The 25365-nt window shown below is 41.0% G+C and overlaps 3 protein-coding genes across 5 annotated transcripts in view; 2 read left to right on the top strand and 1 right to left on the bottom strand.

The window, feature by feature from the left end:
- BLZF1 (basic leucine zipper nuclear factor 1) overlaps window positions 1–17562 on the top strand; it is a 36947-nt gene extending 19385 nt beyond the window's left edge. The window contains exon 7 of the mRNA XM_036900525.2: window positions 17305–17562. Within this exon, the coding sequence (XP_036756420.2) occupies window positions 17305–17361 (57 nt within the window). The 3' untranslated portion in view covers window positions 17362–17562. The remainder of the gene's footprint in view (window positions 1–17304) is intronic.
- CCDC181 (coiled-coil domain containing 181) lies at window positions 1857–22378 on the bottom strand. Of its 3 annotated transcripts, XR_005027752.2 has the most exons (7): window positions 22009–22288; window positions 18873–19012; window positions 15516–16463; window positions 12451–12597; window positions 7031–7116; window positions 3645–3799; window positions 1879–2016 (listed from the first exon to the last, which is right to left on the bottom strand). XR_005027752.2 is itself a non-coding variant. In XM_036900484.2 (6 exons), exons 1-6 carry the CDS (start codon window positions 22280–22282, stop codon window positions 1857–1859), a joined length of 1824 nt encoding a protein of 607 aa, XP_036756379.2. In that variant the 5' UTR covers window positions 22283–22378. The 3 variants fall into 3 exon arrangements, 2 of the variants coding, with proteins under 2 accessions (XP_036756379.2, XP_036756384.2); XM_036900484.2 differs by lacking the exon at window positions 7031–7116 and having other exon boundaries at window positions 1857–2016; window positions 22009–22378; XM_036900489.2 differs by lacking the exon at window positions 7031–7116 and having other exon boundaries at window positions 1857–2016; window positions 3645–3796.
- LOC118920112 (uncharacterized) lies at window positions 22281–24881 on the top strand. Its single transcript, XM_057495166.1, has 2 exons — window positions 22281–22834; window positions 24625–24881. Exons 1-2 carry the CDS (start codon window positions 22281–22283, stop codon window positions 24692–24694), a joined length of 624 nt encoding a protein of 207 aa, XP_057351149.1. The 3' UTR covers window positions 24695–24881.
- The last annotated feature ends 484 nt before the right edge of the window (window positions 24882–25365 follow it).

The raw sequence follows: 25365 nt of genomic DNA, 5'->3' as shown, positions 1-25365 counted from the left end.
TGACACCTGTGTCACCCTCACACCAAAACCAAGACACCACCAGAAAAGCACCACAGGCCAGCATCTCAGGAGTGTCGGTGAAGAAGCCTCAATAAGAACTGGCAAACTGAACACAACAGCATCGAGAAGGGACTGCACACCATGATGGAGTGGTGGCAACACTCAGAAAACTCGGAATAGCCAACAGGCATAAGCACAACAGAGGACTGAGAAGAGCTTCCTCAATGTCACAGGGCATTTAGGACAACATACAGCCAACTTCACAGTGGTGAAGACTAGAAGCTTTCCTCCACAGTCAAGAAAAGACACCCACTTTCACCACCATCATTCCACATTACACTGGAAGTTCCAGCCAGTCATCAGCCAAAGAAAGAAAAGCACCCAATTTGGAAAGGAGTAAGTAAAACTCACTCTTCACAGATGATATCCTATGTAGAGAAAATTCTGAAGCATACACAGGAAAATCTAGCATTAACAAATTCAACAAAATTGCAGGGTATATATCCATGCACAGAAATCATTTGTTTTGAGTACAAGTCAAAAGGGAAATTAAGAAAATTCCATTTGCAATAGAATCTAAAAGAGTAAAATATCTATAATAAATTTACCCAAGGGCATAAAAGACTTCTACACTGAAACTACAAAACAATGCTGACTAAATGAAGACATTCTGTGTTTGCGGACTGGAAGGAAGTATTTTTAGGATGGCAATAAAAGCAGCCAACAGATTCGCTGCAATCCCTATCAAAATCCCAACAGCCTTTTTTGTAAAAACGTCAAATATTTAAATACCCAGTTGGTTCTTATTCAGAAAACTAAACAACACAAAACTAGTTACAATGAAATGTTAAATGGCCTATTTTATGCTCAAAATGCTATAAGAAGTTGACACATGACTGAATAGTTCTCTGTGTTTTCTAATTTAGGGTCAAGTACTTAAGGTACAAACACCCAGTTGGTAAGAAGCTTGTTCGGAAGCTTAAACAAGACTCAAGTGGTGATCTCATTCGCCATCACTTTGTGTGTTTACCTCTGTCCCCTACTCCTTAAGTGCTTGTCCCTTACCAAGCGTACTATTTGTGCCTCCACACATCAGATTCCTGTGTAGTCTTACATATCTCAAGTGTCCACCGAGGCAGTAAGCTTCACAGTGTGACTCGGAGGAAGGCCTTTGCAATCACACGGAACTGCTCACACCTACATACACTCCAGTTTCCTCACCTGCAAAACAAGACCAGTAGGGTTTTGCAAGGATTATACTAAGGATTTATGTGAAGCATTCACAACAATACTGTACACATCATAAGCGTGCAGTAAGAGCTGGCTCATTTTGTAACATACTTACAATAGTATGTGTAATTGTTACTTATTTTTTTAAAGAATGCCTGGGGGAAAGCTGACCATACTACTTACTCACTTACCAGTGCTGCTCAGATTCAAAGTTGACGCAAAGGACTCTGAATGAGGCCCTGAGCGGGGCGTGTCCGAGTCATTCCTCCTGCCCTGTGAAACCTTCTCTGTGAGTTTTAGTGATAATAGTGACTCAGAGTGGAAATCTGTTTCCTGTGTTCTTTCTGGCTAGTATTGTTAAAATTATCTAGAAGAAAAGGAATGTGGAATGCATTTGTGTTTCCAGTGTGTTGTGTGGACTAAGAATGGCATAATACATTACGACACTGCGAGAGAAGAAATTTATTTGTTCTAGTATTAAAGAAAAGATAAATCCACTATCAACATCACCAAAAGAAAAATACCATTTCCATAAGTCAGAGTATGACCAAAGTACATGGACCATAAGAATGACATCCAAAATTTTGAGGATGGCAGCATCCAAATGAAGTATTTAATAGACGCCTTCAGTTGTAATGATCAGTAAAACGAAAAGGCTTAGCTTCCGACATATACAGGTGGTTCTGAAACTGTTTCCAGCGCTTCGCTTCCAGTCGGAGCTGTCGAGTTCTTTCTCTGACCGCTTGTTGCTCTGCTAGTTTCTCTATCCGTTTCTTCCTTAGCCATCTGTAGAAAGAGATATAATCAGATCTGGTCACTATGAACCTGCACACACTCTTCATGCTGTTAAGTTATCACTACACACTATTAAAGGAGACTGAATCTCTTCACCCTGAAATGCTGCACTCACAGCACAGATTATTGAAGTAAGAACTGAGAAGTGCCAGGACTCTCTCCCCTGCAGTCACGCACAGGCACAGGCACATTTGGAACCAAACGTTTGAAACTAAGTTTGTCTCAGTATGAAACTACTAACTAAAATAATTTATTTTATAGTAATAAACACAATATTTTACCTGTGATGTAAGTCCTATCCTTTTTTTAAAATAAAGTTTTCTAAAAAGTAACTAATTGACAGATTCCAAATAACTTATTTTACTTATTTTTTGCAACTAGCTATATTCTAAAACGTTACTTAACCAGGCTAAGAATACAAGCATGCCGAAGTGTTCTTCGCTTTTCTTGGTAAGGAAATTATAGAGTCTTGTTTTTTGGTATGTAAAAGAGTTCTTCCTTAAATCATAAAAATAAGCCTAAGCATAAAAATCATCAAAAAGGTGAAGGAAGAATCCACATTCTAACAAGTTTAAGTCTATATAAAGTTTGCTTATGTATATAACATCAAAAATAAATGTACACACACATATCTGGTATAAAAGTGTGTGTCTGTGTGTGTAATTTTTCAGAAATAAAACTAAACTAAATAACTATTAAAATAAAAGAGACTTAAGAAACATCATGACTCAATGTTGTGCTCCTGAATTAGATACTAATTTGAGCAAATTAACTGTAGTCTCTAAGGGGTCAACTGAGGAAAAATTTTTGGGCTGCATATCAGATGATATCACTAATGACCATAAGCAGATTAGAACAATATTACAGGATGAGCGCAATTTGTATTTTTAAGTTATAAATACAGGTACAGAGAAATATCTAGAAGATATGTACTAAGGTGCTAACAAATAATTTATGGGTGATAAAAATGTTTCTACCTCCATTTCTGAATTTCACATTTATTGCTCTATAATAATAAAAGATTGTGTATTTCTTTTTTTAAAAAATAGCAAAAAAGAAAAGAAAGAAATGAACGTTGAACAACTGGACTCAATATTTACTGCCCCTCCCAAAGCTTGCTGACAAATTATGAAGCCAGGTCTGTTTCCTCAGAATTAACCAGATAGTGCACAGTCTTACCAAGGTGACTGACAAGAGATTGAGTTTGCCTTAAATTACCAAAATATGCCCAAATTTCCTTTTCATTTAGTCTATAGAGATGTTCCTCTTCCCCCTGACTGCATTTCTTTAAAGAAAAACATTTCTTAGTAAGTACAACTCTTTATTCAGGTTTTCTGAGGACTCTGTCGGAGAATCTGTAGCCAATCTTTGGCCCACTTCTCTAAGGAATGACTGAATGTATGGTAGGCTATCAAAATTATTGCACTGGTGCCATAAGAAACAATTTTAGTATTGAAAATATCTTGAATGATATACATATAATGCAAAGTATTGCCTTAAAGCTTTAAGTTTCTCACATTTTTAAAAGTGTGGATTTAAAATTGAATAGGGATGGAATCTAAGAAACAAATATTGGGGGAGTTTTGTTCCAAGCATTGTGGACTCTGGCTCCAGCTTACTGTTTAAAGGCGCCGTCACGGCCTTCTGTCCCCTTCAGAGAGAACAGGCACTCCTCTTGCTTCCGTAGTTCTTCCATCTTTCTTTCTTTCAATTGCTCCTCATGCTTTTTTTTAAGCCACAGTAGAAACGCGTGTTGTGGATCTCTGTTTTCCTGCTGATTACAAAAACAAGCTTTCTTAATTTAAATAAACCAAAACTACTTTTTAAGGATCTGCCTATAGAACCCTACAAAAATACATGTCCTACATGCTGAGTTTTCATTTTTTAATTCCGTTTCAACCTTAATTCTCATCATAATGCCAGCCTCATTACCTGCACTCCTAGCCTGCAAACCAGACAGATCACCTTTGAACCAGCAACACTGACCACCCCCTGAGAACACCCACACCGGGCTCACCGTGATGTGGCTGCCCAAGTCTCGTTCAGGTCGTCAGCAAAGGCCTGACCGCAGTGATTAGCAGACTTTTCAAAGTTGAGCCTTTGTCAAAGTAATTTTGCACAGTGACAAAAATATCTAAAACAGGGTGATGAAAGGCTGGGAGAGACCGTGCGTGGAGTTGAGGCCTTTGCAGTGACTCCTGAGGCTCCACAGAATACAGTTTGAGAACCAACAACACGACATTTGCTAATTTCTCCTTTTTTTTAAATTCTACCTTTGTTCTTAAGTTTTAAGAGCATTTAACTGCCAAGCCCATCTCCAAACTGTAATTACTATTATGCAGGGTGGCCACAGGATCTTCAATCATAGGAATTTTTTTTAAGGAGAATAGCCTAGTTTTTACTTATGAGAATTTTGTCATAAGTAAAAATTAGGGGCAGTAGCATATGTATGGTTCCTCCAGCTTCATGATGGATACTATCTTCAGGGAGTTCTCAAAAGCTGAAAGAGTTGTTATCTGGGAGAATAAAAGCACAAAGGGACAGATTCGATGTGGGGCTCTTCAGCCTTGGGAAAACCGTGGCTCGTCACGTGGACGCCCGGCTAGAACGCGGGAGGGAAGCATGCGCTCACTTAACGTTCTCCCCTAATAGGAGCTCTGATAGAGGGCTACGTCTCACATCTTGCATTTTCCTTTATCTGTAACCCACATGGACAAGCATGTTCAGTCCAGTTTATATACCTTATGTGACTCAGGATCTTTGATTATAATGCTGAACTTTATGACAAGGCCTCATGGACCTAAAGGATCGTTGCTGAACACTTCAGTCTGGGAATGGCTGGGGGGAACTAAAAAGCATTCAATCGAATTACAGTCCAAAAGAGTCAAGGATTTGGGGTGAATAGGATAGATGAGTATCTCTGTTCATTCAGTTACTCAGCGGATATTCACAGTGTCCACCACACAGGGTACGCACAGGCGGTAAGTGCCAGGTTGCATCAAGGGAATAAACAAGGCTCTGTCTCTCATACCTTCTGTGCCTGCTTTGTACAATACGGCAGCTACCAGCCACACGTGGCTGTTTAATACAGTTTAAACCTCAGTGTCTCAGTCATGCCAGCTATACTTCAAGTGCTTAATATCGTGGCTAGTGGTACTTCCCTGGACAGAACAAGCAGGTAGAGAACCTTTCCATCACCACAGGAAGTTCTATTGGGCAGTGCCAGTCCAGACAAGATGAAAATAGATGGCTGCCTGGCTGGTAAGGAGGGAGTAATAACAGAAGGTGAGGAGGAAGGGTGCGATTCAGGTAGGAAGCGAGGGAGCAGGGTGTGGGGAATCTGGAGAGACCGCAAGCAGTGAAACAGGAAGAGCAAAGGATGCAGGGAGGGACCGTGTTTGGCACGTTCAACAAAAAGCCAAGAGGCAGAAGTGAAGCTGCAGAAAGGCAGCTGGAGGTGAAGGCGGGACAGTGACGGGGGCCAGGGATGCAGCAGTGGGAGGGGCTCTGGACTGTCTTTTGAGATGAGAATATTAGAGGTTTCTAGGTACGAGTGAGGCACCCACCCTACACCTCAGAAGGGTCACTCCGGATGTCGGGTGGAAAAGACACAGGCCGGTCATCAGCTCCTGCAACACTACAGGCAGCAGGCCACGGCCCGGGCCAGGGCCGGGGGTTCTCTGCAGACTGGAGATACGACCGGCAGAATTTGCTCACAGACCAAATGTGGGTTTATGCAATAACTGTTTTAAATTTTTTCAGGAATCTTTCCTATGGTTTTCTTAACCCAACCATGTAAAATCAGACATTTCTACATTACAAAAAAGGAAATAAAAACAAGGAAAAGAGTCATGCAGTAATTTCTTAAAGAGCTAGTTTTTATAATGCATGAAGACTTCCCACATGTCAAAAAGAAGGACCAATATTCCTAACAAAAAAGCTGGCAAAGCATTTCCTGTGAAAAGAAAATTTGAACAACTCACATGCTCAGTCTCACTGAGAATTCTATAATTAAACAACATCTCATACGTATCAGTAAAGGTGAACACATTTGAAAGCACTTCTCACAGGGTGTGGGGTCCAGCCACCCTGCCGCACTGCTCCTGAGAGGACCAAGCGGCCGCCCGTGGGAAGCAACTGACAGTCGCTGTCAGATTTTTAAAGGAATACGGAGCAACTCTACCTAGTAAAATGTACCTCCATTTAAATTTTTATATTTGCAAATGAAGATATTACTGCAACATTATTTGTAATACCAAAAGATTAGAAAAGTTGCTCATTGTTAATCAATGGGACTGATCAAATAAATTATGATCTATGCATTCAACAGAAAAGTAATTAGAAAGCTCCATCTGCATACTAATATGGAATGACATCTAAGGTATGTTCAGTGAAAAGTCAGGGAACCGATCAATGTATGTGTATGCGTCTGTATACATACATGTTTACATATACATAGAAAATACTCTTGCGAAGAAGCACAAAAAAATGGTAACTGGTTGTTAACTGGAAAAGGAGGATTTATAGGCTGGGAAATTAGGTGGGGGAAAGAATTCTTTGAACCTTTTGACTTTTGAACTATACATTTGTATTCTGTTCTAAAAAAATACTGAATATTTTTTAAATGACGCTTACAGGGTTATATTATTTTTTTAAGTTTTAATTTAAAATGATGAGAATGATAACCTCAGATTAATAAAAAAGCACATAATCACAAGCCCCTTCTCTTCCCCCAAAGAGGATCAGAATCTCATTTCTGTTACATTTAGTACAATAAAGGTTTAAGAATATATTTAAAATGTAAGGTAAATTGAAGCAGAATTAAAAGGGCTATTGATGAAATCTGCACAGGTTAACAGCAAATTACCGCCTGCCGCAGGGAGAAGCAAAGGGAAAGGAAATAATAAGGAAATAGAAAACCAGAAAAATTTTAAAGATCACGTATAAATCAAATATAATTACTCATGGATTAAGCTCTCTGATTAAAATAGTCTTCGGCACCCACCGTGATGAAATGGCTGGTCTCAGCCTCCGCCTCCCACTCTGACCAACGGTAAGACCAGACGAAAGGTATTTGGCAGCTGTGATTTGCTGAGAGAAAGAAAAATACATGAAATAAGCCCCAGGTTCGCCCTGACTCTACCTGGTGCCATTTTCCTGACCAAAAGGCACAGAGCAGCTGAATGGACATAAATGAGACCAACTACCTGCTGCCTAAAGAGACTAACTTCTGCCTGGAGGACACACTCAGACTGGAAGTAAGCGGGTGGAAAAGCCACTCCATGCAGACGGAAACCACAGCAAAGCAGAGGTGGCTACACTTACATCAGATGCAAAGTGAGTAAGTAAAGCCCCAAACACAAATTTATCTGTGTAACAAGAGAAGACAAGATCACTATGTAATGATAAAGGGACCAACTCACCAAAAGTTACAATATAACAACTGTAAATACTTACACACCAATATTGGAACACCTAAATATATAAAGCAACTATTGACAGATCTAAAAGGAGAAATATACAAAATAAAGTAATAGTGGGGGACTTCAGACAGAAAGCCAATAAGGGACCATTGGATTTAAACTTCACGTTAGATCAGGTGGACCTAACAGACATCCAGAGAACACTCCATCCAACCAGAGCAACACATACATTCTCCTCAGCACACGAGACGTTATCCAGTGTGCATCACACACTGGGCCACAAAACAAGTCTTAACAAATCTAAGAAGACTGAAATATCAAGCATCTTTTCCAACCACAATGGTATCAAACTAGAAATCGACTGCAAGAGGAAAACTGGAAAACACAAATATGTGGAGATTAAACAACATGCACCTAAACAATCAACGGGTAAGGGAACAAATAAAATAGGAAATTAAAAAATATCTTGAGACAAATGAAAATGGAAACACAACATACCAAAACTTATGTAGGGACACAGCAAAAGCAGTTCTAAGAGGGAAGTGCATAGCAATAAATGCCTACATTAATAAAAAAGTAAGCGCAAAAAAAAAAGTTACTTTACACTTCAAGGAACTAGAAAAAGAACAAACTAGCCAGAAGTTACCAGAGGAAAGGAAATAACAAAGATCGGAGTGGAAATAGAAAAAATAGAGACTGAAAAGACAACAGAAAAGATCAAACATTGCTGATTTTTTGAAATGATAAAATGGATGAACCTTTAGCTAGACTTACCAAAAATAACAGAAAAGAGGACTCAGATTAGTAAAATTATAAGTGAAACAAGACATTACAACTGGTATCACAGAAACACAAAGATCAAAAGAGACTGCTGTGAATGGTCACACACCAACAGACTGGACAACCCAGAAGAAATGTTAAGTTCTTCTTACTTACCAGGGCTGGGTCAGGAGGGAAAAGAAAATGCGAACAGATGACTAGTAAGGACATAGTAAGTCGGTAATCAAACACCTCCCAACAAACGCGAGCCCAGGACTGGATGGCTTCCCTGGTGAACCCTGTCGAACAGAGTCAGTGCCGGGCACTCAGAGGCCAGTCTGCCAGCTGCCCGGCTACACTATCACTCAGCTTCACTGCAGATGACATTCACAACAGTTCTTCAGAATACTATTCACTCATGATAGAATTTTTCATTAAACTTAAATTTGAGACAGGCTTGAAATTCTAACATAAAAATTTTTTTGTATTTTGTTCGGTATGGCTCATTGTTTATAGAAAACTCAAAGCTTCTATTTATTATATGTTTGTTTATTATTTATTACATTGGATATACAAATATCCAATAAAAATACTGCATCAGGCTGCACGTCCTGAGGCCTGAAGGCCCCTCGTGCCTGGGAAGCTCCCAGCAGCGCGGTCACCGCTGCGCTCGGTGTTCTGGTCACTCGCTGAGAAGCAAGCTCGTCTTGTCTTCTGTGCTCTCAAACATGCCAGCGACGGGCTGTGCTTCGCCCCTACCCACCCCCGATTTCCCTCCCTCTCTCAAGAAGCTTTCTAGTTTGTTCTCATTCCCGCTGAGCAATATAAAAACTCGCAAACACACCCCCATTCACCCAAGCCACTGAAAGGGCACTGGCCTTAGACCTCCTGGCTACCAAACCCTGATTCTCCCCCAAGACACAGCTCTCCTTTCTCAAACAGAACTGCACTATCTGCCATACTTCAAATATTCAGAGGTCAGGCAAAGAAGTTAATACACTCTTTCATATATTTCTTCATACTTCTTGAGAACTGTATACCTCTCTTTTTTCTAAGTACAGCCACATTTCTCAAATATTTACAACATTCAGCTTTATGGATTTAACCATCTCCCGTCACTCCTGGCTCGGTGTCCTCTTCACTCGAATCCCAAGTAACACAGCTACACGGATGAGTCGGTCAGCATCCAGCCTCATGGACTTCTTCTTGCCTCTTTTTCTGTGACTTCCTCCACTGCAGGTGCCATGCACCCCTACCGCCATGTCCACATCCCCACAATCTACTCCATTTTGAAATCATTGCCTCACTCCTACTTCCAGTCCCCACCTGTCTACTGAACTCCAGACACATTCCCCAGTCAGTCTTCTACATCTTCACCTGGATGTTTATAGGGGCCTCACACTCAGCAAGTAAAAACCTGAAATAATTTCCCCCAAATCAGTATATTTTCCTCTACTGCTCCATCATCCACCAAGTTGCTCAGAAGAGAAACCTGGTGAATTCTCTCTACAGCTCATTTTCCCTCACACACATCTAATTAGTTACGAAATTCCTTCAGTTGATACTCCAAAACGTATCTCCTATTCCTCCCTTCCCTCACTCTGTCTCCTTCCCTCCCTCCCCTGTCCCTCCATCTCTCTCTCTTATACTGTTAAAATCCCAGCCGATCACTGTTATGTCACCCCGACAACTACATCTGCTCTTGCCCCCCCAGTCCATTCACAGCATGGCAGAGTGATCTGGAAATGCATGTCTAATGTATTGCTTCTCTGTTTGGAGAATTTCAAAGGCTCCTCATAACAGGTTTATTTACAAAATCATTATAGACGACTCCAGTATACCATGTGATCTGATTCCTGCTCACTTTCCAGATCCCCTCGCACTAACCAAATGATTTCCTATCTTGGGGCATTCTCACATGTGCTCTTAGCCTGCAACAATTCCTCTCTTTCTTGGCCAAATTTCTACTCATACTTTCAGTGATTCAGAAAAATCTTTCCTGAACTATCAGTGTATGCTTATTTGCCTTAGTATGATCTCTCGCAGCTAGTTTTCTTGCATAGCATTCATCACTACTCATAGTTCCTAATTTATTTTTTCAATGCGTAGTAGATGAGCTCTATAAAACAAAGACAGCCTATTCTGCTCAGGAGTATATTCCCATGCATGGAACAGCATCTGTCATATAGCAGCAGTTAAAAAGTATTTATTAAATACATGAAAAGTTTTAATTGGCATTTCTTTGATTCTACCAAATTTGCCTTTTTTCTCATATACTATGACCATCTGTATTTGTCCACATGTGAACTAGTCATATCTCTTGCCTATTTTTTTCAATTGGAAAATTCAAAGGTTTTGTTTCAATGAAATAAATACTAATAGTAACACTAACAATTATGACAATTTAAAAAACCATGATCAGCTTTTAATGGAAATTATATTAAATATTAAGTTAAATTTGGAGGAACCCAAATCTTTATATTTAGCCTATCTATCAGGAGTATCATATTTGTTTTCATTTACATTTGTCATCTTTCAGTCCTTTGCCAAGTTATATGCTCCACAGAGGTCTTACAAGTTCCTGTTTAGTTCAAAGTATTTTACATATTCCTATATTCCTTTTTAAATTTTTCTATGAGGTTTTTCCTGGAATATAGGAAGAATATAATTTTTTTGTGTATGTATAGTGTAAAAGGCCACTTTGCTAATACCTATAACCTCATTTCCTTTTCTCATTAATAAATTTGATAGAACCCCCAGAATGAAGTTAATGAAGGAGAGCTGTTACCTGTTTCTGACTTTAATGGGTATGCCTATAGTATTTCCTAACATAGTATTCATACTATAATTCATATTTTATTAGGAATTTTAAAAAATAAATTATAGGATCAATAAATACCTTTTCTATATCTTTCAAGATAGCTGTATATTTTTAATTTACCTATTGATGTGATTAATTATATTAATAGATTTATTATTATTGATCCATAATTTCCTTTGTAAAATAAACCCTACTTGGTTATAGTATATTATTATTTTACTATACAGTTGCATTCAAATTTCGCAATATTTATTTATAGTTTCATGTCTTACCTGAAAAGGTACTGCCCATCCCAAGATTTTAAAAGCTAAGAACTTCTACAAATGGCATAGTAAAACAATGTAAAAATATATCATATTGTCAAGGAAAACATATTTATGACAGGCAAAGATTAAAATCTCTAACATACAATGCAATAAGAAAAAGAAAAGACTACAAACAGGAAACTTACAGAATATACACACTCATATATACTCCTGTATATTATGAATTTCAAGAAAAATTAAGAAGATAAACCACTTACAACGTTAGTTTGGTAAACACTTATGTGCAACTGAAGGGACTATAAATTGATACAATTCATTGGGAGGTTAATTTTGTATATTTAACCAAAAAGTTTACTTAAGTCATAAATTCCACTCTTAAGAAACTCTCCTCCAGAATACTGACGACGTTCTCCTATAGAAGCACTGCTAATAGAGCAATACTGGAACCAACCTCAATATCCACAGATGAAGAATGGTTTAATAAATTACCTGCAGCTATTTGAAAAGAGAGATCTAAATGTAATGACCTAGAAATATGTCTGTGATAAATTAAATGGGAAAAGGAAATTGCCTAAGAAATTTCTGTCATGTAAACATGTAACTGAGACCTGGAAGGATTTGCACACTGTTAAAAGTGGTTATCACCAGAAGGTGAGCCTGGAAGGGTTGACGGCTGGAGTTTCAATTTTTACTTTATACACTTTTTAAAAAAATAGTAGGGCTATGAATGATTATTTGCTGTCTCCTGGGTTCTGCAGGTTTCAAATTTTAAAAAACTACGTAATTTGGTGTCTTTCATTTGTTAGCTTCCATATAAGATTTCTACATGTCTACTCTTAGATTGGTCTGTAGGGGTTTTGTGTACGTCCGTGTGCTAGGATTTTCCTGTTTCAATATCAAAGCTATACTATCTTGATAACATGAATTGGTGTTTTTCCATTTTCCATGCTATAAAAATTTGAATAGATATTTTTATAAGGCTTCTTAGAATTTAATTGTGAAGTCAAATGCACGTTGCACCTGTTGTAAGGCTAGTCCTTGGACCACTTTTTCTATTTCTTCCATAGGTTCTTGGTCTGCTACTCAGATCCCCTTCTGTAAATAAATTCAACCTGCATCGCTTTATGAACTTATTCCTCAGGGAGGCATCGCTTACTCGTGTGCTCATGTCTTCACTTTGCTTCACCCGCTGGACCCTCCTCCTCTCTAGGACCTGCCCTCTCTTCTTCTGCAGCCACGCTCTAAATGCTGTGTCATTCTCTTCTTTCTTTTCCTTCTCTTCTTCCATTTTCCGTTGTTCTTCCTGGTGGAGAGAATGGCAAGACATTAATGAAAGATTAATAAAACTGTGTATGTGTTATCAGAGTAGAGAGAGAGGTTTTAAGATCTGAAATTAGGACTCCCCGCCCCTAAAACTCTTCATCTGAAAATTTGGCCTCCTTAAAAAAAGGGGGGGGGATTCCAATTTGCTTGGGATAAAAAAATGAAGATTTTTCAAGTGAACTGTAGAGATAAAGTCTACATTTACATACATGTACAATACATACATGCTGTTCAGGAATTCCTTGGATCTGTCCTTCACTTCCTAGTTTACTTCTGGTATTAAACCTCTGAAATTGCAGCTATGCAAAAAAACACAACACATACCACACTCTAGAAGCAGTGTATGGTGTCTACCGAAGTACTATAAATGTCTTAGACATTTTTACATTATTGTTAAATGTGCTAATTGTAATAAATGACATTGTGTTTACAAAAGAAAATGCCATAATCATTTAGAAATGTATACTGAGAAGTACAAGTGAGCAATCGTATGGCAAGATTGGCTTTAACAGTGTGTCATCCAAGAAAGGAGATATAAATATGCCAAAATCTCAACGACTTTGAATCTGGGTGATGGGGACATAGAAGTTAAATGTGCCTTCATATATATTTGAAACTTTTTTATTGTAATGTTTTAAAATATTTTTTAACTACTGTATAATCATAAAGTAACATTTTTGCTATTAGAAAGATATTTAGACTGTTAATTCTAAGAGCAAAATTAAAGTTTTTATCAGAATTGTTCAGCTAATATTATAAAAGGGTTATTTAACCTAAAAGGAGGTACTTAAACCAGTTATGTAGTACATGAGGCTGTTACTGGAGCAAAGCAGGGTGGCCGTGGGGATCTGCGTGCCAGTGGTACTGCCATCACTCGCTGCCGGTGTGGGCAGAGCACCTCGCTCGGCAGCGTCGTCCAGGAAAGGGAGTGGTGTTAACGAGCTCTGAGGTCTCTTCCAGGGGAAAACGTTATCACTGAAATGAACTGAATTATACAATCCATGCTTCACTTTTCTACAAATAATGGAATTCAGAGTTCTTTACTTACATGTAGATAATGTAGCAAACCTTATAGTTCCTTTTGACTGAACAAAGTATACAAAGGAAAATTCTATCCAATTAACAGCATGAAATATCTTTAAAATACCTACATACTATTTTCTAAGTCCTTGAGTTTATGTTATATAAAACGGATTCATTAGAGATTAATTTTCTATTTAAAGTTCTTTTTGGCAAAGCAGACTTTGACTGCCTTCCCTGCACACTAACAGCATGGTAGACCCATCCTCCCGGGGGAGCCCTCCGCCCCGCCACACAGACACCCGCCGACACACGGGGAACGCAGTCGCCAGAGATGGCGGACGGCGCGCTGGGAGCACTGCGGCCCCACCTGGCCACAGTCTGGGGGCCCGAGAAAGGGAAGCCTCCCCGGACACCAGCTACAGATAACAAGCCTTAGCACCTGAAGGCCCTGCCCTGGGCAAGCACATAAGCAAAGAGAAATTTAGTTACGGGGACCTGACATGAGAAAAGTGTACCCCAGAACACAAGAGTGTGGTGCCCAGAAAAGAGGACCAAAATGAAAACAGAACCATTATGCCAGTTACAGATTACCACTGGGTTACTGGTAAAAAGACACTGAATTATATTAAACCTACTATAACTTTTATAGAAACGTGCCCATACACAGGCATGTATACACGCGTCAGCAGACATTACATAGCTCAGTATTTCATGCTAAACAAATACTGCATTGTCATAAACTTCTAAGTTCACAGATACCATTAAGTGGTTATATACCTGAACCAAGTAAACTGGGTCTGCCTGTTACGAGTTCAGATTCTAGTGGCCAAGTACACGAGACTTAATAAGCGGGCACCCTTCCAGATTCCCAATGGTTCTACTGCTTCCGCGCTGCTACTAACTCCATTTTTCACCTTTGCCTAATGTGAATTCCTGATTTAAATGCCAGAAATTTCCCTGATAATTTTTTGCATAAATGGAAAATACACCACTTCTCAGTAGATGCCAAGACAACTGGGATTGTGATTCCAATTTTGCTATAAACAAGCTGAGTGACTTTGGTAAAGTTATTTATTTTTTTATTAGACTACAGTTTTCTTATCTGTAAAGTGATCTTCAAGGTTTCTTCTAACTGTAAAATCTGTTAACCTGCGATTCTGCTGCGGGTGGTATTTTCAGTTAGACATTTTGTATGGTTCAGGGTAACACCATTAGGTATCCAGTAAAACAGAAAACTGGGGCACTGATTTTTTCAGTAATTTAGAGAAAATATACCATTCTAGTACCTGGAATTTTCAGTTATAAGTGTTTTGTTTAAGAGCAAGAATAATAATTTGGGGTTCCATATAACACTTTGGAGATACTTTTTTAGTTTATTATGCTCTAAAACTAAAATCCCTGAAATCTAGGAATTGTAGGCATATATGAAATGTGCACACACACACACACACACACACGCTAGAGAATTACAATCTAAGTCTACCTGTTGCCTCCTAAACCCCAACAAATCGGTGCCCTGTTTGTTCGCGCTGGCATCTGACTCTCACCTATCTCACGCCGAGACTACTGTCGGCAGCCCCTCAAGGTCTCCGAGCTGCACCTCTAAAGGACTGGATGAAGTCATCTCTGGGATCCGCTCCAGCTTTAACCCAGGTCATTACTGTGCTTTGTAATTCTTACAAGAAAAGACCACGGTAATCATGGTGTTTGTTCCATAAACTCACATTCTTAACACTTACCTATTTGATCCAACAACAGGAAAACAAAACAAGCAACTACATCCACACTTGGAAGCAGCATCTCAGCTCGCACTGCCTTTGGAAAGCACAGGGTCACCCCCCTCCCCTTCAGCGCAGTGCCCTCTTAGGCTCTCACCTCTCTCTTCAGGTTTTCTCTCTTTTGTTCCAGCCGTTTTTGCAGCTCCTTCTGTCGACGGGAAAGACAGTATGTTGAGGTCGCTGGAGGTACACTTGCAGACGGTGTCCTGTGTTTAGCCCTCCCGTTCCCCGGACACGCACCCGAGCCGGCGGCAGAGCCCCAGCGGGCCTTGGGTTCCCGGGGCGGCGGAGGAGCGCGAGCCAGGGGCTCTCTGGCAGGTGAGCGGGCAGCCCCTTGACTCTGCGCCACAGGTTCTGCTTTCTTGACACCAACAGACAAGTTGGAAGATCTGGGTGACAGCTGCTGAGATTCACTTTCTCTACTAATAGCATCATTAATGGGGGGCAAAAACCCTTGACTCTCTATGTCTTGTAAATTCATAAGTTCAAACTTCCCATCTCTCTCTACTAGTATTTTCCTATCCTTGGTTTCTTCACAACTTTCATCAGTAAGTGACAGGAACACATTTTCTTGTCCAAATTCACTGGAAATACACAACTGTGACAGTTTTCCAGACATACTACTCTCATTTTCAAAATGATTTTTGTAAGTATCAGTGTTTTCCAGTGGAGGAACTTCCAGATCAACTAGTTTGTCTTTGAACTTCAGTTTTCGCTCCCTTTTATCATTCGCAGGTTCTTGATTCTGCAGAAGCTTGTTGGCTTGTATAATTTTCTCCATTATGTATCTCCTTACTTCTTCATCCTCTTCCTCGTCCAGGTGTCTCTGGCTTTCCAGTTTAGATTCCTGAAAAGAGTTTTCACTATCTGAATCTGATATGGGATCCAAAGACTGAATACTCGGTACAGAAATGAAGTCATTTCTTTTTGATGAAACCTCATCCTTCAAAGATTTGTCAGGATCAGAAAGCTGTTTGGTATGTCCTATTTCTGTTTCATTCTCTTTTAATTCTTCATTAATATTCTCTTCATTCCCATAAGCCATCTAAAAAAAAAAGATATGAGGGTCTCTTTTTCAGTAAAAATTGAGACTGCCCATTTATATGCAGACAATCCAAAACAGATTTTCATTTAATTTATTTTATGAATGGGAAAATTTCTGAGCTTCTTGCTCATAATACTCTAATTTGTGTTTATGAGCACACCAAGGGCAATACATGTGCCAACAGCACTCCAGGAAGAGCCAGCCTACATGCGAACTTGATGTGTTAAAGTTTTTATGCTAATGAAAAGGCAACTACAAATAATACAATATTATTTTAATATTCATCCCTATATGAAATTTTTCTCCCTTTACATTTTCAGAAGAGTATTTTTTAAATGCTTTCTCCTTATAATATTTGTGTTCTTCAAAAAAGTGTCTTTCTAGAACCATTGCATGGTCACTGCCTTTGGTCAAGTCCTAATCATTTTGAGGTTCTTAGAATCTTTTCAGATTATGATTGCTGCTTTCTGCAGGATCTATACCCAAATTACAGGTCACTTTTACCTCTAGATCAGATTTTCCTTCTTCAGTTACCCACAGAGGCTCCAATAATCTATGCTAAACACCATCATATAACTTGGTCTTACATTTTTAAAAAATTAATTCTACATAATGCATAAGCCAGAATTACCACATCACAAACCCTGCCCCCCACCTGTTGCTTCTAATGGTTCCTTACCTACCGTCTCTCCCACGCACATACACCTCACCCACGGAACACTTCACTCCTGTAATACAATTTTTTTTTCTCTTTCTCGGACAATTCTCTCCCTCCTAAAACAATTCTATGGGAGTTGCTACTTGCTGCTCTCTTCAACCTCTTAATTTTTACTTCTCACAGGCCACCTTTTCTGAGAGCCTCTTCTTCCTAAGCTGCACAACTTTGCCAGATGTCTGAGAATCAAGGAAGCCTGACCCATTAAACTGACCAACCAGGTGACAGATTAAACAGTTATCTGCATTGCGACTGGTTTTCAGGCTGCAGCTGACTCGCTAACTCTTCCTTACGTTATCTGTTTCCGAATTCTCCTTTGGCTTTCCCTTCCTGCCTTTTTAAAAGCTGCTGCAATAAAACTACTACTTCTCACAATGCAATCTTCCCCCAGTCCTCTCCCTGTTTCTGTCGTCCATTTTTCCTAAAAGCCTTACAGGAAAAAGTGATTAGAATCAACCACTGCGAGCACTGGGCTTGACCCCTGCTGCATCCCCAGCGCCCATCCAAAGCAGCCTCTCACACACAGTAGGTGGTTGTTAATATCTGCTGAATGAACAAAGAAATGAAACAACAAATTATCATCGCTTCCCTAATTCTAATTTGTGTTTATGAGCACACCAAGGGCAATACATGTGCACACCAAGAGCAAAACCCTGGCCTTTGGGTCCCACACCCTTCCAGGCCTGAGGCCTTGGTTCAACCTTTCCAGTCTGAGTATCTCTGCCTCTACTCATTCTGATTATTTTTCTGTTAAAGATTCACAGAACTTACATTTAAAAGCCATCTTAGAAGAATTATTTACTTTTGGTTGTTGCCTTTTTCAAATATCTATTCCGTTTGGCTTCTCTTGCATAAGAAAGCAAGATAGAGCTAAGAGAAGTTTGTGATGTAAAACCTGTTTCCTTCATTTCCTCATATTCTTTTCCTTGACCCTCTTAACTCTGCTTCCGCAGTGACTACTCGGACCACTGTCCCTCTAAACTTCCCTGTTCTTACCCTAGTCCAGGTTCATTACTTCTTTATCAGCACTAATTCTGTGTCTACGTATACCTGCACACAGACACACACAGACACTGTGTGCACAAACCACGTGTACGCCAAGAGAGCGGGAAACTTCTGTGGTCCAGGACTGGTTCTCCTCCTGAACTTCCTCTCTAGGTGTGTGATGAACAGTATGTGATCATGTTTAATGTATCCACTTTTCCAATATATTTGGCTCAGTCCTTGACCCTTTACATTTTTCTCTATATTCATTCCTCTGAGGAGCTAATTCAGTCTTAAGGCTTCAAACATTAGCTGGAAGACCATGTTTTTTGAGGATTTGCTTAATTTTTCATTTACATTAAAAATACAACCCCATGATTGTCCCCAAGTCATATAAAGCAGAAGTGAACTGTTTTATCAATGCAATAAATTATATTATTTATTTATATTATATAAGTTATAATTTATAATTTTAACTTAAGTACTAACTTAATGCCTGTTCTTTTGTTAGGCCCATGCCTTAGGATATAACATGTAAACTCTTTACGCCTCAATGTTCTCATCTCTTAAGATGGGGATAATGATACTAGCCCTATGTACATCAAAGGAATTTTGTGAGGTTTAGACAAGATAATATAAGTGAAACTTGGAGAATTACAAGCACTTTGCTAATGTAATGATTATGAATGCTGCTAGCAGTTTACATATACCTCTGTTCTGCTGGTACCGCTTGTTTCTTTTTCATTAATTAACCATTCTTGGTCCTTTTCAAAGTCATCTTCGTATTCTCCACTTTCTTTTGAATCCATATCTTTATTTTCATCCATTTTCCATTTGTTAAATAATAATGCTCTATTAGTAAAAGAGATAAGGAATGTTATGTTCACTTGAGGGGTAGCTGGGAGTATGGAGATCAAAGCTAAAGGTAAGCTGATTAACACATGGAAGCACAAAAACATGGAGTGTTCACAATGAACCTGTATCTGTACATTCTAAAGGGGAGACTTACAATGGCAGACATTTTCTAGGTGTACCACTCCGAGCAACCAGCCTACCTGCCCCCAGTTCCTGAAACCATCATTTACAAGGAAACTAGGAAAGGTAGATGAGACTATCTGAGGCTTACAGAAGGATTTTCCACACCCTCTGCCAGTCATTAAAAACCCTTGTCCAGGTCAGAGAGATGACTGGCTTCTAAGTCACACTCATGCACATTTCCTTTGTCCAAATAAAAACAAGTAGAGGCCCCCACTGTCTGAGAGTAGAAGGCCCCACGAAGCCTTTCTTAGGCTCAAACAGCATAGAACAAAGAAGCAGTTACCATCTCAGAGAAGCAAAAATACTCTCCAGATTTCTTTCGTTTAGCAAAAACATGTATAATGTAGGCCTTTCCTAAAAGTGAAGTGGTATAAAGTGAACTTTCAGATATCGGGTGGGGCGGGGGGTGGGGGACAAACAGTATATCAAGTCCCATCCTCAGTCTTGAATGCTTCTAGTAATTTACATGGCATAATTATGATTTGTGAACTGAGAGCTTTTTAACTAAATTACAAAGGATTCTCAATTATGGTAAATGCTGATTTCCACAAAAGTCAAACTGTTGTCAACTCAAAATATTTTTTTATAAATTCTTTAAATTTTTGTGTATGATTTTTCAAACAAAAGAATCTTTTGTAAGTGCAAAATGAGTTAAAATACTGATGAGGGCACCCAAAATACAAATAAGCTTTCTCGCTGAGACTGGTAAGAAAGAGGTAACATCCAGTTTCTTACATAACAGCTTAAGGAACAAAAGTCAGAAGCCAGCAATCCAGGAGAAAGGGGGATAAAAGAGGAGAAGGGAAGAAGGAAGGCTATGAGAAAAAAACGTCTTAAAACCAGATTCTGAGGAATACTTGAAAACCCTGGGAATATCAGCTCAAGAAGAGAAACCACAGGAGAGTCCCAACAGTTGTTTCACAGTATTTAATGGCTGCTACGCGAAGGAGGATTGGATTTGCGTGACTACTAGTAGTAAAACTAGTATCTCTCAAGGAATGAAGCTCAAGGACAAATTCTGGCATGTAAGATGGAATTTACAATTTCAAACTTGTCCTGAAGTGAAGCAAGCTGCTTCTTTGAAGTGTTTCTTCTCAGTGACAAAGGAGACTGAAACTTTAGGAAAACGGTTGAGCTAGATGACCCTTAAGGTTTCTTTTAAACTTTTCTGTAAGATACAAATTATCAAGTAACTGCCAACTCATGAAAAGCATGGGAATTTCAAAGCAAATGCACACACAGTACCATGACAAAGCTTAACCTAAAATGAATGGTCATTGTCTGAATAATAAAATTCATGACTTAAAAAAATTCTTAAATCTGTTTCACTTAACTGTCATCTTTCCTCTGCATGGGTCTTGATATTGGTTCCCTTTCTCTCTCAAGACAAGTATACTGAATGTTTATTATTTGACTTAATTTTTTAACTGGATAATTATAACTATATCTAATATATTAGTTGGATTATAATTCTTTCTGGATATTTATTTCTTTAAACTAAGAATACAAAATGGACATTCTTAAAGGACTCAAAGTAAGGCTTCAATAATTTGAGAAGCAGACGTTGGGGACAATAATATTTTGAGGTGACCCAGAGAAACCAAATCAGTATTTCAGTTTGAGTTTATTTACCACTGCCTCGCTGCAAGACAGATTACACTACCTAAGCTGTTATGTCTACTTACCTCCCAGTTAAAAGCAAGGGTGCCAAGAATGATGTAGAATAAACTAAAACACACTGTAATCCAAAACACTTATATAAATACTACTGTTTTTCACAATCACAAATGCCTTAGGATAATCAGGTTTCTTTGCAGGCCAGGGATCCTGGAATTTATTATGTTAAGATGTTTAAATTATGTAATTGCTATGTAAGATTTTATAATAAACATAGTTGTGAACTTGCAAATAAATGGTTGCCCAAAGACTCTAATAAATGTTTTATTATCTACAAGAAATCTCACCCATGTGAAAATTCAAACTGAAAACTAAAACATGGAATCAGCACAATAAATACAAATGAAATGATTACAGATTAAACATATTAGGTGTCATTAGTCCTACTATTATGCCATAGAATAGAAAGGGGAAAAAAAGCCACAGTTTGTAGTGAGAAGTAAATGAAGTCATCACATCTGAAGTGCCATTCTTTTCTTATACTTCAAAAAACTCACGGCCGTTCCCAAGAAAACAAAGAACAGAGCTCCTAAACTCTTGTTCCAAGTCCCTTAACCTTTTTCAAATGCGTCACAGGACACTCAATCCCCTTCAGTTCTTTTAATCTTTATCCCCAGGGTAACGTCCATATGGGACACGGTCAACAAGCAGGAACACAAATGCATCTCACACAAACTCAGCCACCTGACACTTACTCCTCGTTAGGTTTACACTCTTGTGTGTCAGCAGTAAAAACCTAGGTAAGTGGCTTAGACCAGAACCTCCGTGTTAAAAGGAAACTGCAGGAGACAGAAAGGCATTTCTTCCCAGGAGTGTCCGCACGCACGCACGGGGCTTGGACCAGCTTCGGGCCCAGAACCTTCAAGAACAGCTCAAAGTCACTGACAACAGTCTGACCTCACAGCCCCTTAAACACACCATTGCTGAAAACCTAAGAGGACTGGCAGAGTCAAAGCCTGTGAGCGCCCGGCCCCCGCCCAACATCCTCCCTGCACCACGCGCCAACACGGGGTCCCAAGGCTAAATCAAAACAAGAAATTCGCCATCTGTCACAGAGTGTGAGGACAAACACTGTTTCACAGAGGGGATAGGCCGGTTTCAGTCTGAACGCAGGGTCCCCGGTACACCAACCATTTATTTGGATGCCCGTTTCCCGCGGGCTCAGGACTTCCAGCGGCCGGCGGGGACCGAACGGAGGCTGCCGCGCTGCAGCCGCTCTCCCTGTCCCCACGCGCCCCTCCGGACCTCGCCGCCTCGCTGCGCTGCCCGCCCTGCCTGGGAGCCGCGGAAACTGGGTCACAGACGCGGCCGGAGCGCTCTTCGCGCCCGGCCGTTCTAAATCCCTCTCGACGCGGCGCAGGAAGCCGCAGCACCTGAGCCCGCGGCGGCGGCGGCCCGCTGCCATGGCAACGGCGTCGCGTCTTCCATCCGGGCCTCCCCGCCGCGGGCGGGCGCGTGAGCCGCGCAAGCGCAGACGGCCTCCCGACAGCCCCTGCGCCCCAGGACGTATCGGGAGACGCCGCCGGGGAGCCGCGCGTCGCACACCGGCCTCGGGTGTTGGAGGAGCCGGCGGGGTGTTGTCTCCTGGCCGTGAGTTTTCCCGCGCGTCGCTGTCTCTCGCCACAGGTGGCTTCGGGCAGAACGACTTATGGAAGTATGTTTCCGTCTGGTACTTGCCTCGCGTGACGTCGAACAGCCGTTTCCGTTCTCACGGAGGCGACCCCGTTGCTGCCGAGTTACCGACGCTGGGCCGACGGTCCCCCGCCCCGCAGTCAGAACCAAACCGTCGTTACCCGAGACAGCGGTCGGCCGGCAGCCTGCGAGTCTGTCCGGTGCGCGCCCGCCGTCCCCACGGGCCCCCGCACGGGGAGAGCAGGGCGGCTTCGGCTGGCGGCAGCTCGGGCGCCGGCCACTCCCCTGAGATGGGAGCGATGAAACTGTGCCCTCGGTGCAAACGGTACTTTCAAGGTTGTTCTTTATTGTTAGAATTTCTATCATGTGGTAAGATGGAAGCACCTTTTCTCCAAAGAGGGGCCATGTAAAATTGAATTTCTAAGTGTTCTCCAAACTATAGACGAGCTTAAAAAAAACTGAAAAGGTATAAGGGTAAAATCCCAATATTGAAAGCACTTCCCAGCTGCAGTGTGGAATTTATAGCTGTAATGACCTGTTTCTTATGCTGCAGGATTTAGATCTTAGGCCAAACACTTGATAAAGGCAAAAAATACAAAATTACTGTTTAAGGGCAAAGGGATTTAATTTAAATTCCTTCAGTGAGCATGGGGTATTACCAAAGCTAGTGTAGACCCTAGATTTCAGAACTCCTACTTCAGTATTTTTTCCACTGACACGGCCAAATGTTTTGTAAATATGTTACAACAAATATTGCGAACATTATAGCACCCTTGCACATAATAGCCAAAAAGTGGGAACGGCCTACATGTTTATCCAGAGATGAATGCATAAATCAAAGGTGGTATATCCATACAATGGAAAATTTTCAGCAATAAAACAGAGTGAAGCACTGATAAAACCACATGAATGAGCCTTGAAAACATGAACACGTTCAGTGAAAGAAAGTAGACACAAAAAGCCACATATTGTATGATTCCGTTTATATAACATGTTAAGAGACAAATCTATATAGATGAAGTAGATTAATGGTTGCCTAGGGTGGGGCAGTGGAGTGATGTTGGGAGAAAATAGGTGGGTGACTGCTAAAGGGGTAATTGTGTGGTATGTGAGTTACGTGCCAACAATAAAGATGCTACCAAAAAATGGTAATGGGATAGTGGGCAAACCATAATTGGAGAATAGAAAATATTTTTTAAAACGAGTTTTAAAGTCGATTAACATACAGATCCTATCTCCTGTGCTTAACTAGCTCGTAGAGGATTTTAATTTTTAAGTCTAGTTGCCCCTTCTATAAAATAGAGGTAGTAACTTGCCGTTAGGATTATGAAGATTAAGTGCAGTAATCCACGTGCTTAGCAGTGACTGACATATACACAGTGCTCAATAAATGGTGCCTATTTATCATTTCATAGTTTTCCAAGGGTGAAAGTAGGTTCTAGAATGTTTAAATGTCCAAAATGAAAATAAAAAGTTAAATTATGAGTGGAAATCTACAAGAAAAATATTCTGTAATTACCCATTTTCTTTTCTTTTACAAAAGATCTAGATGTTAATATATCAACTTAAAAGAAATTATGTTAAACGTTACAGTTAGGGCCCTATGTTATGTAATGGAATGAGATTTAAAAGTACTATGAATAGGTGCAAAACTCAGAAACACATCACACTTAAAGTCAGAGATGAGAATAGATCATTAAGCCTGACTTGGGTAATTTTCCACTATGGACACATTCTCTGGCATATGGCCTCTTAAATCAGGCACAGGACTTAGGCAGACATTTCCAGGTTGCTGTTTCTGTCCAAGTGCTTAATCTGTTAAGTACTGATGTAGAGTTCTCGGCCCCCTTTGTCTGCACTCCCTGAACATTGAACATCGCGGGTAGGTAGGTCCTCCAGGATTTTTGGCATTCTGCAGGGAATGAAGGTCAAATCCTGCAGCTTGGTAACGGGGAAAATAACGTGGTGGTGGCGTGGGGAGAAGATGGAATTATACCAAACATACGTTTGGGGGCTTTGAAATATACAAATACCAAGTAGTTTCTCTTAATATTGCAGAATTTGGGGCAAGAGAATGATTTTTCTTAGCTATGATTCCTCCTGCGATTTTTCTAGAGAGTACGATTTTCCTCTGGAAGGAGTTGCTGACCCCTTTCACTTATTTCAGAAGATGGCAATTTGGTAATAAACAATTTCAGAGCGCGTAGCTGTCCATGCTGGTTACCGAGAACGTTTTCAGCCTGAGAGCCGACGCCCTTCACATGCATGACCTTCACCGAGGGTCTCCTTCCCCCGGCTGGCTTGGTTGGCTTTGGAGGGTGAGACTCAAGCTGGTCTGCCGCGCCGCACAGCCCTGCCGCCCAAAGACGACCCTACCTCCCGGCCCCGCGCGTCGTGGGTGTTTCGCGGGCTGGGGGCTGAGTAGGCGCTGAGCGAGGGGTCGCGTGCGTGGAGGGCACCGGGCGGGGCCGCCCTCCGCGCAAGTTCCCGGCGGCCGCGTAGGAGGCGGGGTCGGGAGCGGGGCGCGATGCGCAGGCGCCGAGCCGGCCTCGTGGGGCGGTGACGCTGGCTGCAGCGCGCGGGCCTCGGTCCGGGAGGCGGAGGCCAAATGCTGGGTCTGGCGCCCGCTCACCCGCGCCGGTGAGCCCGCCGCTTGCTCTGGAGCCGCGGGCCGCGGGCGGGCGGGCGGGCGGGGAGCCGGGCTTCCCCGCCGCAACCCCGGGGCTCTCCGGCCGGCCTGGCGCCGCACTCGCCCGCAGCCGGGACTGGGTCCCGCGCGGCCCCGCCCCCGGTGTCTTCGGGGGCAGCGCATTTGCTCCTCAGCCACCTTTAAAATACAGACAAGGGTCGGGCGTC

The sequence above is a fragment of the Manis pentadactyla genome, chromosome 19 (assembly GCF_030020395.1).
Source record: "Manis pentadactyla isolate mManPen7 chromosome 19, mManPen7.hap1, whole genome shotgun sequence".
Taxonomy (NCBI): Eukaryota; Metazoa; Chordata; class Mammalia; order Pholidota; family Manidae; genus Manis; species Manis pentadactyla.
Note: the sequence above shows the minus strand (reverse complement) of the source record. Positions and strands in the feature narration are given on the sequence as shown.